This window comes from Barbus barbus (genome assembly GCF_936440315.1).
Source record: "Barbus barbus genome assembly, chromosome: 35".
Lineage (NCBI taxonomy): Eukaryota > Metazoa > Chordata > Actinopteri > Cypriniformes > Cyprinidae > Barbus > Barbus barbus.
In genome coordinates, this window is record NC_136763.1 from 15,297,597 (window position 1) to 15,312,980 (window position 15,384).

The window sequence follows — 15,384 nt, forward strand, 5'->3', positions numbered from 1 at the left end:
GAACAGCAATAGGGGAAAAGTCAATCAATGGAAAATTTTCTTTAATCAATATTCCAGCAATATTCAAGCTTTTGAGGGCAGGGAAATCGTCTAAGAAAGGGTCACGAGTTTAATCACCATTACAGACTGAGAAAAACCACCACAGGAAGAAAAGCAGAGGACAGAACACTATCAAGATCTCTAACAGCAGAGCAAATTATTCTAGCTATAGGAAAAAAACATGGTCTGATTGCCCAGGGCTCTGCTCCTGATCAATAGTGAGGAGATGGGTAATAAGAGGTGATCCATGCTGGTATTGAGCACAGGCAGGGAGAAAGTGGATCTTGACGAGCCAAGCTCTACTTTGAAGAAAGAGGGGGAAATGGCTGCCATCCTCATATAACAAATGCATGTGATGAATCCATGCATGAAGACAAATACAGAAGCGTGGATTAATGCAAGAGAAATAAGGCTATGGGCAAGAAAGTGCATTATACACACAGGTGCACAGAGTCTGTTGTAATACAGGCCTGTCTAAATGATTTTTTGAAGCAGTCTGTTACCTTCACATCCATATCTCTGTTTACTTTTTAGTTTAGGACAATGTTGTATTGTGCATTTAAAATATACTATATATAGTGTATATACTATTTACTTTTACCAATGATAGCGTGTCCTATGTGAACCCTACAACTACAAGCAATACTTACAAATATGGGATAATAATAAATTTTTACAGTCTGTGCAATGAAAAGCCACAATTCAGAAGCATTACTATAAAATAAGTGCATCATCTGCCACCTGGGAGACACATACAGTACCTTAGCTATACGGTATGAATATATATTAAATATTTCAAATAAGACACCTGAAATAATTACAGAGGATTCACAGTATAGATAGAGGGTGAAAGGAGAAATGTTATTTATTATAAAAATCCATTCCTACCGATTTGACACTTTATGAAAATAATACCACTGTACCAATGAGCCATGTATTTATTTTAAATTTTTTTATAATTTCATTGTTTATTCGTTATTCTTCACTTTAATGGATAATTTATTCTGACATTTATAGCTTTTAAAAATATATATTTTTTTAAAAGGTATGAATTATTTATACTTATAGGTAGGTTGTATTATGATATGGCACTAATGAGCTACACTACCGTTCAAATGTTTGGAGCTGGTACTTTTACAAAAATTAATGTGGGAAAAAATTATAATACTTAAAATATTATTACAATTTAAAATGATAGTTTTCTATTTTAATATACTGTATATACTGTATACTTGTCAATTATTACAATTTTAAATTTTTACAATTTAATTTTTTTTTTTTAGCAAAGCTGAATTTTCAGCAGCCATTATGCAGTGTCATGAGCCTTCAGAAATGATTCTAATATGCTGATTTGGTGCTTAAGTTGCTTAATATTTTTTGTGGAAACCTTTTTTTTGTTTTTGTCTTTGTCACTTTTGATCAATTTAATGTATCCTTGCTGAATAAAAGTAATAATTCTTTACTGAAGCCAACCTTTTAAACAATAGTGTAATTTATTTTAATTGTTTAATCTTTTTTATTCTCGGATAACTGGATCATTTATTATTATTACATTATAAATGAATGACATGGCATTAATAGCCAAATCCTTTTAAAAAAATGATTTGAATTATTCATAAATGTTTTTACTGTAGTACTTTTTCATGTCGTAACGCAGATGCTGCTGGGGTAAAAAAATAATCATCCTTTTCAAAAATAAAATCTTTTGCACGATGGTTGAAAGCTCGTCACTGATGGTGAAAAACGCTCACTCATGGAGGCTTTGGCACAACAAATCCTCATATAATCCCTGTCGGCTATGCAGCTTACCTGCCACTTTTTAATATTGCAAGTATTTACTGTAGTTCTGTCATGGTGACTAGCCAATTCAATCCCATTATTCTGGACACAGATTTCAGCTGGCGAGTGTGCAGATAACACACTCTGAACGATCTCTCAGTTAATTACTCTTTACCACTGCAATCAGCACAGGAGTGGCAGCTTGTTAAGATACAGAAAGAGAGACAGCGAGCAGACAGACCCATCTTTATGCAGATGAGCGAGAATGTACAGACATGGGTGGGAAAAATACACAGAACCTGTCCAGCACATAATCAAGATAACTAATTTACTAGATCTGTAAATAATTTATTTTTATGAGCTATGGGAGCCACAAGAGTTCTTGGTTCAATTAATAAAACCATTATAGTCTCACATGATCCCATAATCCTGCCTGAAGCAAACATGTATTTGCGGGTCGCAAAATATAGATGACTGAATGTGTCAGAGTGCAAGAAAGAAAAGGCTGTGTTGCTTTCATGTCAGGTCTATTATGTCATTATTGTACATTTCATCTAATAGACCCTGCTGACCAGTCTTCTTGTAGCTACAGCAAATGACTGCCATGGTCAACAGGGGCCTTTTCCAAAATGGAACTCTAACCATTTAATGGTTACTCTCAGCGTCAGTGAAACTTTCTGAAAGGAAGTTAAACCTCAGGTGGGCATTGAAGTTTCAATATTTCAGCAGCCCAGAGTAATACACCGCATTTATGAATTTATGTTTATCAAGAGTGTCGTGCAGCCTCCTATTAAATATCTAGCTGAGAAACCTGACATTACTGGATTGAAAGGCTCCATAAGAATGTAATTCATGTCTGATATATAACTACAATGCACTCAGAAGGCCTTAATCTACTGGTACTGTATATATTTAAAAACAGCAATGGTAATGGCTTAGTTAGCCATTGCCATAACTACACCATCTGGGGACTAAAAGCATAATTTCCATTTCCTTTTGTTATTGCAATTTTAATTGAAGCACTAAAATCACTTAAACTAAAATTTAAATAAAACTAAATTTAAATCTATGTATAAAAATGACAAAAGCACATAACAAAATTACCAAAACTTAAACTAAAATTAAATATAAAAAAAGCTAATTCAAAATATGAATTTATACTACAATTCAATAATATATAAATAATACTAAAATAACACTGGTGCACTCACTCAATCCTTAAATATGTATTTTTTTTTTTTTTTTTTTTAGGTGATTGACACTGAGAAAAGGAGAGGGTTGGAGAAGGACAGAGAAAGAAGTAATTATAAGGTTACAGTCTGTAATGTATTCAAAGGGAAGAACAGCTGATGGTCAAGAGAGTTTTTAAAAGCCCTGCATGTTTACGATTTCCATGACAACTACCTCAGATCAGACAAGGGCGTCAAACAACAAGCACCTTTAAACACACAGACCCTCAGCAGTGCATAGTCACACTGCGGCTATCAAACACGCACCGCAAAGCATCATGGGCACAAAGGGATTCGGCAAAGCACGACACAAACACATACATGGTCTTTATTTTCAGAGCTTTCAAAGCTCATTGTGTTATCTGCATTTCAGAGAAAACAGATAGCGCAACGAGGATTGATGAGAGTAAATGAGTGGCAACAGCTGTCCTCGCTGCACCAGCCTACCAACGTCTGCTCAAAAAGCCTTTGACAAAGCTTTGTAGCTGTTTAGCCATTTCTGTGTTGACTTTTAGTTATATGGAGAGTGTCTCCGTCATGAATGCATTCAGGTAGGGATGCCATTTGTTGAAGTGCATGTGTGCGTGTGTAGAAACGCTGCTGATTTGTTATCAGTTTGTGTTCGCTAATAGCAATCAACCAGAGTGTGCACATCCCGGTCGAGTCACCTTGCTGCTCCTCTTGTATTTGCTGTTCATGCCAATTACTTCAGATTGGGCTTTCATTATCCAAGCCAGGAAGACAAAATTTCATTCAACAGAATAATGCTTCCTACATCAGGACGCCCACACCAAAATGCATATCTTGGGCGAATGACTGAAATCCAATTTGTTCGAGTTATAGTCATTATTGCAGGGTAAAATGCATTTGTTAATCAATATGTACCGTCGAAATGAGAATGAGTGAAGAGGAAAGAGTAAAAGACTGTAGGCCAGCAGTGAGCTCTTTTGTTGAGATTCCCAGCGTGGCATCTGTGTGGTACGCAGGTCATAACTGACACGGAGTTGAAGAAGGTTCCTGCTGCGTTCTGTGAGGTGGATGCATCATCCTATGACTACGCCCTCACCACGGGACATCATTAATGGATTTGATCCTACGCCATGTGCGTGTGAGGAGACCAGCGTTAAGCCACCACTTTGTATTCGCTGTTAAGACATCTGTCTAGTCTAATTTGAATTGATTGTTGTTGTTTTTTTGTGAATTAAAAATTATAAAAGATATAAAATGTTTGGGTTTTGCTGAAAAATTTGCCGAATATATATACTATCCAGTGAAAAAGTAATCTCGTCTGAATCAGGAGAGAAATATCCAATCAAGCAATGTTTTCATGCAAAAACAAATATATCAGTGGGTTTTGATGTGAGAGGACAACGAGGGATAGACTTCTTCACTGGAGAAAATGTAATTATGGATTATGGACTATTTTGGTCATAAGCACGCAGCTTTTTTTTTTTTTTACATCACAAGATGTTAATTTATGGACTGTCGTGTGGAATACTGTGATTGTTTTTATCAGCTGTTTGGATTCTTATGCTGACGGCACCCATTCACTGCAGAAGATCTGCAGAGGAATTTCTCTAAATCTGTTCCGATGAAGAAACAAACTTGTGTACATCTTAGATGACACGGGGGTGAATCAATTTTCAGCTAATTTTCATTTTTAGGTGAACTATTCCTCAAAATGCACAGCTCATGGAGGCGAGATGCTCAAAAAGGCATCAACTAGAGTACTAGACAATTGCCAAAGATATTACATTTTCAATACATTTAATTGACATTTAAATTTTAATTAATAACATTACGTTTTCATTTGAATTAATAAAAAATGTGAATAATTTTTTTTAGAATTAATTATAAATTTAGATGCAAAATGAATACCTCTAATAATTATATATAATTAACCGCATAACAGTTGCAAGAGAGTTGCTAAAGTGACAGAGTGAGTTACGGGCCCCAAATTAATAGCTTCTTGATTTCCACTGATTGACTGATCCGTTTTCCAGCATTTTCTATCGGATTTAATTGCCTGTCAGTCACTTGCCATCCACGGACGGTATCTTGAAATACCCTCAGGAGTCGATAGATTGGATTAAACTCCTACTACCCAGGAGACAGCCAATGCACTGATACTGAATGCTGTTATACACATAGACACACACACACAGCTGTTTAACACAGACTATGATAGACTCTGCCTATCAACAAGATTTAATTTAAAAAGCAGGAAGGCTTGGAAGTCCCGGTGGAAAAACAGAAATAATGACTTGCTGTGAAAAATAAAAGACTTAAGCACCCTGCATAAACAGTGAGAATGACACAGAGACGAAGCTAAAGAAAGAGACAAATATGCCAGCGTTTGTAACCACAGGACCGGGGTGATGCCGAGATTTGAGGTAAGACCTGGTCGGCGTGTCCACCGTTGCTATGGTTACAGGGATATTACCATTCTTACACAGTAAATAGGATTCATGAGGCTAATAGAAAGATAATCAAAATGGCACACACTCAAAAGGGCCCGCTTGGCTCCAGTGTGAACACAGACAGTGGAAAATGATGAATAGCAGACTCCTACACTGACACCTCCTTCGGATTCCCACTGGTCTCAAATCCCACAATTGTCCAAAATCTGCAGGAGCCTTCGAGTACACAAATCAATAAAACACAGAGGGGTCCAAAAAGGCCTATTTATTATTATTATTATTATTATTATTATTTAATACAATGTCAAATTATGTTTCAGGTCAAGTGTCCTATTGCAGGTTCATATTCCTCCATTTTACGGAATTACTTACTTATTTATCTATTTATTTATTACATATTATTAATTAATAATTAATTGTAATTTTTCAAAACTCTTAAGTTTTTTTCAAGTATAAATCAGATATTGAATCTCAGTTTTTCAATGTCATTTTTGTCATTGTGCAATGCAAGATGTGTGGAATTTGGGGCATATAAACCATAAGCTTTCCACCCAAAACGTGTTTATTTTTTTGTTCATATGACCATGGGCAAGGGTCTAGGTCTGTTCCAAAATCTAGTGAGCCACTCACAATTGATTAAAATAAGAGTTTAGCATTAGCACATTGCTAATCTTGTCAGGCAAGAGAGAAGTTCCTCAAGAGACATTTCTTATTATGAACATTTAAAAACATTGTGCTGTTTAATATTTTTCTGGAAAACATGATAATTGTTTTTCAGAATTATTTGAAGAATACAAAGTTTTTAAAAGAACAGCATTCATTTGAAATATAAATCTTTTGTAACATGTCTTTATAAACATAATGCATACGGAACCCAAAGTATGTTTATTTTTCTCACCTTTCCCACTATTTTGTATTTATTATTTTACTAATTAAGTTGCATACTGTACCATTTGGAGCGATCTTAAAATACTGCATGACAACTCACCACATTTTGGAGCAGAGCTTATGATTACACACTATGAATGTGACAGCTGAACGCTCCTCTGCTTTCCTTTATTTGTTTCTCTTTTTCTGTCTATTCTATTGTTCTGGAACCCACTCATTGTCGTTCTTCCATCTACAGCCACTACTGTGCTCCACTATTCTCTTCATTCATTCCTTCTACACCATTTCTTGTTGCCTGAAGCAGAGTCAATGATTCACTATCCATGCTATTGTCAGTGTAAATAGCTTTTCAACAAACTCGCACTTTGCTGGTTTTCATTCATTTCATTAACCACAAACAGGAAATGACCACAACCCAAAGAGCCTAGGATGACATCACCTTCTGAATTCATATAATTCTGCAGTGTATTTTGAGAAGACCTACTGTGAGGACAGAGTGTGACTTTTTGAAGGATGTCAAGTCAATGTGGGCGGCCCTCTGGGTTTTGTTTGATTTGTGTACATTTCTGCAGCTGGTCTAATGAAAGCTCTTCTAACTGAAGCATGATTTGCAAAGTCGCACGTACTCATCAAAGGCACTGTTGCTTTTCCTCAGCCTGCTGTAGGAATCTTGACAGAGATTTTTCTGGTCCATGCAGATGCTTTCTAGACCGATTTCAAACGATTTGAAATAACACATAATTATGCTTGCTTTCAAGCCAACTCTCGCAGAGCTCTTTGGGTTTAGTCATCTTCCTCCAAAAAAAGAAAAGCATGGTAAAAATCTTATTACAGAGCCAAAACCAGACTCAGATAATCACATATATCTCTATATTTTCCATGTCATGTAGTAGAAACAAGTGTGCGCTTCTCTGACAATGAACAGACTTGCATAAATGTCCCCTCCTTACCTGACAAGCATTATACAGCAGCTGGTGCTCAAACTTCTTAATGCCAAGAATCTGTTGGAACATCTCATACAGCTGGTCCTTGCTGAGAATGAGCTCGGAGGCAGCGCTGGCTGTCATGCGCTGCTGGTGTTTGCGTGGGTCTTCTTCTCCCCTGTAGATGGTGTCAAACTTGGCCATCCACGAGCTGAGGACAGTCTCCTTGCTCAGACCGTCGATCTCAGGCAGGCTACGGACTCGCTTCTCGATGTGCTTCTTAAAGACCTCACGAGAGTCACTGGCTGAGCAACCACCGCCTTGGACCATACGGGACACGCGGTCGCTTTTAAGGAACACCTGTGATCAAACATAAATCTTGTCACAGTAACAAATATGCACTACTGGTTAACAGTTTGGAATAACCTCATGTTGGATGACAACAACATCCAGGCCCTTCCAGAACTCCCAGCTACCCTCAAGCACATCAAAGTCCACAATAACCAGCTGAGGATTTCAGACATGCTGCATGGGGTTGGTAAGATTTTTTAAGCATTATTTGATTAATAGAAAGTTCTTGTTGTAAAATTATACGTTTACTCAATTTAAAGCAACCTTGCTAATTCTTAAATTATTAATTTCTTTCACACACACATATACGTACAAACACATATACAGTATATATATATATATATATATATATATATATATATATATATATACAGTATCTCACAGAAGTGAGTACACCCCTCACATTTTTGTAAATATTTTATTATATATTTTCATGTGACAACACTGAAGAAATTACACTTTGCTACAATGTGAAGTAGTGAGTGTACAGCTTGTATAACAGTGTAAATTTGCTGTCCCCTCAAAATAACTCAACACACAGCCATTAATGTCTAAACCGCTGGCCACAAAAGTGAGTACACCACTAAGTGAAAATGTCCAAATTGGGCCCAATTAGCCATTTTCATGTGACTCGTTAGTGTTACAAGGTCTCAGGTGTGAATGGGGAGCAAGTGTGTTAAATTTGGTGTTATCGCTCTCACTCTCTCATACTGGTCACTGGAAGTTCAACATGGCACCTCATGGCAAAGAACTCTCTGAGGATCTGAAAAAAAGAATTGTTGCTCTACATAAAGATGGCGTAAGCCAGGGCTGTCCAAACTCGATCCTGGAGGGCCGGTGTCCTGCAGAGTTCAGCTCCAACCCTAATTAAACACACCTGAAGCAGCTAATCAAGCTCTTACTAGGCATATTAGAAACTTCCATGAAGGTGTGTTGAGGCAAGTTGGAGCTAAAATCTGCAGGACACCGGCCCTCCAGGACCGAGTTTGGACAGCCCTGGCGTAGGCTATAAGAAGATTGCCAAGATTGAATCAGGTGTGTTAGATGAGGAGACAGTTCTGGGCTGCTCAGGACAGTTTGGAAAACCCTTTCAGAGACATGTTCTTAATTGTGACTCTAAATGTGAATATAACAGATAATACATGCATGCACAGTTTTAAGGGAGCTTTAATCGCTGCGCTCGCGCCTGGCGCTGAGGTGAAGTGGAGGGTGCATCTGAAACATCTCCTGTTTGATGTGCTCTTAAAGACTTTCTGTGACTAAATATATGTACTTCTCAGCAAGAAAAAGAGAGAGGCAGCAGGTGTGAGTGAGGTGGCAAACACTAGAAAAAAAAGTCACATTATATTCACATTTAAATATTCTTAAACTCAGTTTCGGTTGTATGAAATGAACCTCTACATTTATCGCCACAATTTCTTTCAAAACCAACTTGCACAATTCAACATTCATTTATATTCAATATATTCAGATTCCCATATGCAACAGCATCAGATCTACAGTGTATATTAGATATTCTGTATTTCTGATGCTCAAGCCATCAATCTTAACAGCCACAGATTCATGCGTAATCTGAATAAAGGGATGAGATCAGAGAATCAGAGGCCAAGGCTGCTTCTATGAATTCCAAGCAAAGCAATTTTTGTGGGTTCAAAAACATTGGCTGCAGGTCAGCGCAACCTTTTTAAACGGATATTGAGGCACTTGAGAAATACTTTATCCTAAATTAGGCAAGATTTTCCCTGTGTCATTAAGTGCACAGTAGAGTCCTGATTCATAACAAGACAAAATTGGTGCGAATCTGGCAGTGCAGAATCTGTCTAACAGTCTGCAGTAGGGTTTAAGGCTATGTATAATCTATTCTTTCACTCTTTTTGTTTTCTGTATACTCTCACCGGTTCACCTCTCACATTTTTGTCTTGGCCTACCTCTCTCCAGTCGACACAATTCCCTTAACGTGCCTGGATAAGCAGGGGAAATGAGTTGACAGAAAGGGAGCATCCAGCACAAATTCAATAAGAGTATCAGGGTTTAATTGAATTGAAAAAGCTGGCTTTGGCTGTGACTGAGTACAAAGGCATTTCGCTCATTAGTTTCACCTCATTAAATTACCACCCATACTGAGACCAATCTCCTTTTCACCCCAAAACTCTAGCATGTTTGGCAATTTATTTCAGATTCACCTCTTCTAGGTCATAAAAGATCATATATCCCCAAAAATACAATTAAAATATGTGCCACTTTGAGACTACATATTAATCAGAGAGGAAAGTGTCACAAAATCCTTTGCAAGGACTTAATACCTTCAATATCTTGAGCTGAAGTCACTTGAAACATTCAACAGATTGACTGCAACTGTGTACTTATATATTTAATATATGCACAGACATGGATTACTCTGTTCATCAAATCAGCATAAAGCAAGCAGCTTAACATTTCTAAACAATCCCTTTTAAACTGCATTATATTAATGGGAGAGATAAAGGATCTGTTTAGATGTCCTTAAAAGTTAACCAACGGTACCTAATTGAGCATTCAAAAGCACTTTTATCTGCACATCATATAATGTAGATTAATGATGCACCAAGTCATTTCTTCTGCTGTTTGTGTTTTGTTAACTCTCATTTAACTTGAAACATCCAACACACTGGCCTAAGGCTCTATAATGACACTTACTGGCATACAACATCACAAAAAGCATTAGGCCTAATACTTGCTTAAAAATACCCTGTTTGCAGCTACATTTTTTGCAGGATTTACTTATTATGTTACCAAAAGTTAATAGAGGTTAATAAAATGGCTTTTTTCAGGTCGCTGATATGACTTGAATTTTCTCATGTGTGAGAGACTTTCATGCAAGTAATTATATTTCATGGAAGTAATATTCACAGAAGAAGTATATTTCACAAAATTGCTGTTTTTTTACAGTATTTTTAATAAAATAAATGCATCCTTCGTGAGCATAAAAGACTTACAAAAAAAACATTACCAACCCCAAACTTTTGAGCAGTAGTGTACAGGGCTTGCATGCACAGGATTTAACATTATAAAGCTAACTGAGAAAACCAGTTGAAAGATGAGCTGTAAGTCTAGACTTGTTGCACTGATGAATAAAAAGAGCCTAACCTCATAGTAACTTTGGACAGCATTGATGAAGGCTTCATCGGCTACAATCTGAGTCTCTCCATTCAGAAAGGCCTGGAAACGATCTTTAACTGTCTGAAGGTGCTGCTTGCTGATCTGAGAAGAGAAAACATCAGAAATATAGAATTTGAAATTAGTACTGTATTTATATTCCATGTGACATCAAAGAAAAAACATCCAGATGTTAACAGCATCTGTTCTAGCTTGGAACATTCACGGGAGGAAATGGCAATGTGATCATTTGGTGACCAGGGGCTGGATTCACTAAAAAAAGAAGAAATTTTCTGCTTAAGAAAGAAGAAATGTCTCAAAATTAAGAATTTCGTATTGCAATTCTTCAAAAATTAATAAGTTCTTAAACATCTTCTTAACAACCTTTTTTCTTACAAAGAAAGTTCCTGGCTTTATCTGATTGTATGGTGTTTCTAGCCAAATACTTGCTGATCAACATCTTACCTTACAACATCTTACTCAGTTCTTCTTAAGTTTTTATAAAGATAAGAGCATTCTTAGGAAGTGTTTTGGGAATACAATATATTCTTAACTTTAAGTAAGATCATAAGAAGAAAATAGCAATTAAGAAAAATTGTATTCTTAAGATTCTTTCACGAATCCAGCTCCAGAATGACTCAGCAAATGTTCCATTTGACTCATTCAGTAGAAGCTGGAAAAAGTTTTCATTCTGGTTTGACTTAAGATCAGTTTGAATTTCACTTAATGTTATAATTAGCATTTGATGAAGAGGTGATTGTGGCCCTCGAACCACAAAAAAACAACAACAACATAATAGCAACAAACTTTTTCCCACTAAGTATTAGACCTCTTGCCAATTTCACATAGCAAAAACAGATCATATTTCAGCCAAGAGGCCACATAAAACCTCTAGATAACTGAGAATGGGAGACACTGCCCATTTCGAAACACTTCTCATCCATCTGGACAGAGACTCGATTTGGAAGAAATGTAAAACAAGCGTATAGATTATAATTATTGCCCACAGAGTACTGCAGATGCTAAAGAGTTTTGCTCATTATATTGATATGAAATTATGTATTTTATGTTCAGAAGCTTGGCTTTTAACAGTTATGCTTTGTATTATTTCTTTAATGTTTTCAGAGCTCTTTTCATGTTCTGCTTAGCAGGTATTCTGAAGTGAAGTGAAGTGAATGAAGTGTGGCCAAGTATGGTGACCCATACTCGGAATCTGTGCTCTGCATTTAACCCATCCAAGTGCACACACACAGCAGTGAACACACACACCGTGAACACACACCCGGAGCATTAGGAAGCCAATGCTGCCGTGCCCGGGGAGCAGTTGGGGGTTCGGTGCCTTGCTCAAGGGTCTCAATTTCAGTCGTGGTATTGAGGGTGGAGAGAGCGCTGGTTATTCACTCTCCCCACCGACAATACCTGCCGGACCTGAAACTTGAACTCTCTATCATTAGGCCACGACTGCTCCATTCATGTTCCATTTGTGACACTAAGGTGTTCTCCACTTTGCTTATATTCACAACACATCTAAAAGGCAACCAAATCTCTTGTCTCTTGTCCCATGTTCCACTCCTCCTTTGTGTCTTTTCTCCAGCCATAAGAATTTAAAAGTAAAATAAACCATTCAGTATAAAATTTGGGCTTCACTGAGAGTTACAATTAAATACAGGCAAGGAATGAGATTGATTTGATGTTATTGTGCTATAGGAGGAAGTTCTGGCTTCTTGAATCTAACTTGTGGATGAAATAAATATAAATGATTCATAATAGAACAAAAATAACATATTGACAACAGCCATAGCTGACTCATCGCTTACTCCTTTTCAACAAAGAAGGTTAGTTACACAGTTGGCCATGTTACCTTGATATAAGTGGCACAAAACAAGAAGAAAAAATAGAAATGATAGCACAGTGGTTGTAACACTGAAACATTCAAGAGAACTTGTATGTAATGAAAGGATATGTACTTCAGACTTTTGTTCTAAAGCATTATGGTTAATTTCATACAACTAATGCTGCTCAAATTCCATTTTACTTCTGAAATGACAGATTTCCATGTGCACCAGAATACTGGATGAAGAAAAAAAACGTGGTTAGAAATGAAAATGTTAAAAAATAATAATAATAAATGTACATCAACAAATAGTTCAATTTTTCATATTGAAAAGATGCTATGCAATGGTTTGCTTACAGTTTCTTGGTCATTTTCTTTATTTCTCTTGAATACAAACACGAGCACACTCTGAATTGTTAATCAGAAGATCAATGTAAACACGATTTCCTTTTAATTTCATCATTGATTTAACTCAATGAGATACTGCATTTAGTTAATTTTCTTTTGTTTGTCACACCTGACCGGTAAACAGAAGCAGGCCTTTGATATGTTAGTGCGCCCACCTCCAGGGTCTCAAACCATATGGTCTCTGTTTTCAGCATGGAGATCTGTGTGTGTGTGTGTGTGTGTGTGTGTTTGTGTGAATGTTGGACATCCTTTTAAAATCCCAGGTGTCCTGTCTCATCGAATATGTTGCCATGGTCACCGAGTACACATGAACACACCCCTTACCCCATTATCCCCTCTCAGATTATCTAACAGTATGACCTCATGACTATGAGAGGCAGCTGCATTAGCTCCATTACTCCCATGGTAACTGTTGGAGTGATTATTGGATAGGTTGATGTAGAGCAATTAAAATGTATCCTCTAAACACTCATCGTAATGTTCTCTCTACGTCACCATGACAATGCGCGCCAGTAGACTGCTACATTGCTAACCTCATTACTGATAGCATACTAACATATTAGCCTACTCCTGCATTTTGTGTCATATAGGGCAGAATTAAATTAATTTGAAAGTGCAGTATACTACAGTATATATACTAGTTGAGTGCAAATATATTAGCATACTACTGCCATTTGTGCCATATATGACAGAAACAAGGGATAAATGTTCTACTTCAGCTAAAATATACAATGCATGCTATGTTACTCTTACCGTTTTTGTGCTATATACTGTATATACCAGAAATAATACAAGAAAATTCTAGCTTCTAATTCTAGTACAAATTCAGCCAACATACACTAGTAGTACGTTAATACTTCTACAGCTTTTTCTGCCATATATGGCAGAAATAAGAAAAAATGCTAGTGTGCTATTCCGAATTTAGTCAACATTTATTTATACAAGCAGTTCTCTATATACTAGCATATATACACTATATACTGTTGTTTCTGCCATATACAACAGAAACAATAAGGGTAATATGCTATTTTGACATTTTCAAATCAGCCGAATTAAGCAAGTAAATGAAGATATGATTTTTTTGGGTGAACTATCCCTTTAAATTCAAGGGATAGTTCACCCAAAAATGAAAATTCTGTCATTAATTACTCACACTCGTGTCGTTCCAAACCCGTAAGACCTTCCTTCATCTTCGGAACACAAATTAAGATATTTTGGATGAAATCCAAGAGCTTTCTGACCCTCCATAGACGGCAACACAACTACCACATTCAAGGTCCAAAAAGGTAGTAAGGACATTGTTAAAATAGTCCACGTGACATCAGAGGATCAAAAGTAATGTTATGAAACTAAAAAAACACTTTTTGTACACAAAGAAAACAAATAACTTTATTAAACACTTTTTTTCTCTTCCATGTCAGTCTTCGATGTGTTTTTTGTTACGAAGATGAACGGAGGTCTTACAGGTTTGGAACGACACAATGACAGAATTTTCATTTTAGGGTGAATTATCCCTTTAAGTCCCTTCGAAGTCCCAAGTGAATTCACTTGACGACCATCTTGGAAACACACTTGGGTAGCTATTTTCAGTGAAGTATAAGAAAGAGCAAAATCTCATAAACTACTTAACGGTATAAAGTCCTGTTACTTCTACTAAATATCTGACATTGCTTAAGCTAAAATAATACTAAAAATGCATATTCCACGCCGACCGAGCCAATGTGCATGTGCAGTGTAGAGAAAAGGCTGAGCGCAGCCGCAGTTCAAATGTATTTTAGTCCTAACTCTGCTGTTCCTAAAATATACATAGTACGCAACCTAAACCCTGTTGATCTAATGTAATTTGTTTTCAACCCCACAGCTGGCATAGCTAACACAAGGTTTTGAAAATCATATCAGTGTTGAATATCAAAGGTGTGCAGTGTAATAAATAAACAGCCTGTCACCGACTCTCATCACGAATGCACTGTAAAAAAAGAAAAGAAAAGTTGAGCCAACTTAAAATTCATCTTCAGCAGAGTTTTGAGTTTTCTTAACTTGTTGTTTTAAGTTTATGCAACAAAAAGTTGAGAATCTCCTACAAAAATAAGTTGAGAACTCAAAAAAATCTGCTGAAGCTGGTTGCCTTAATTTTAAGTTGGCTCAACTTTTCTTTTTTTTTTTTTTTTTTTTTTACAGTGTGGTTGTCACATGTTGGTTTTCCTTTCAGTTCTGTTTTGACCTTATTTGGTAGTTCCTGTTCTTATTTAGTTAATTAGTAATCATCATTTAGTCTTTTCACCTGTGTTTGATTAATTATCTAGTTTGCTCCTTTGTTTCCTGTTTCTTTATAAGCATTCAGTTTTGTCCCTATCCTTGTCGGTTCTTAAGTTAGTAAT

General features: G+C 36.5%; 1 protein-coding gene across 12 annotated transcripts in view; it reads right to left on the reverse strand.

Annotated features, from left to right (window-relative positions):
* Positions 1-15,384, reverse strand: part of LOC306854824 (calcium-dependent secretion activator 1-like) — a gene marked incomplete at its 5' end in the record, with an annotated part of 117,350 nt that overhangs the window by 89,034 nt on the left and 12,932 nt on the right. For all 12 annotated transcript variants that reach the window (XM_079393058.1, XM_079393056.1, XM_079393060.1 and 9 more), the window contains 2 exons: positions 7,306-7,638; positions 10,756-10,869. In XM_079393058.1, the coding sequence (XP_079249184.1) occupies positions 7,306-7,638; positions 10,756-10,869 (447 nt within the window). The remainder of the gene's footprint in view (positions 1-7,305; positions 7,639-10,755; positions 10,870-15,384) is intronic.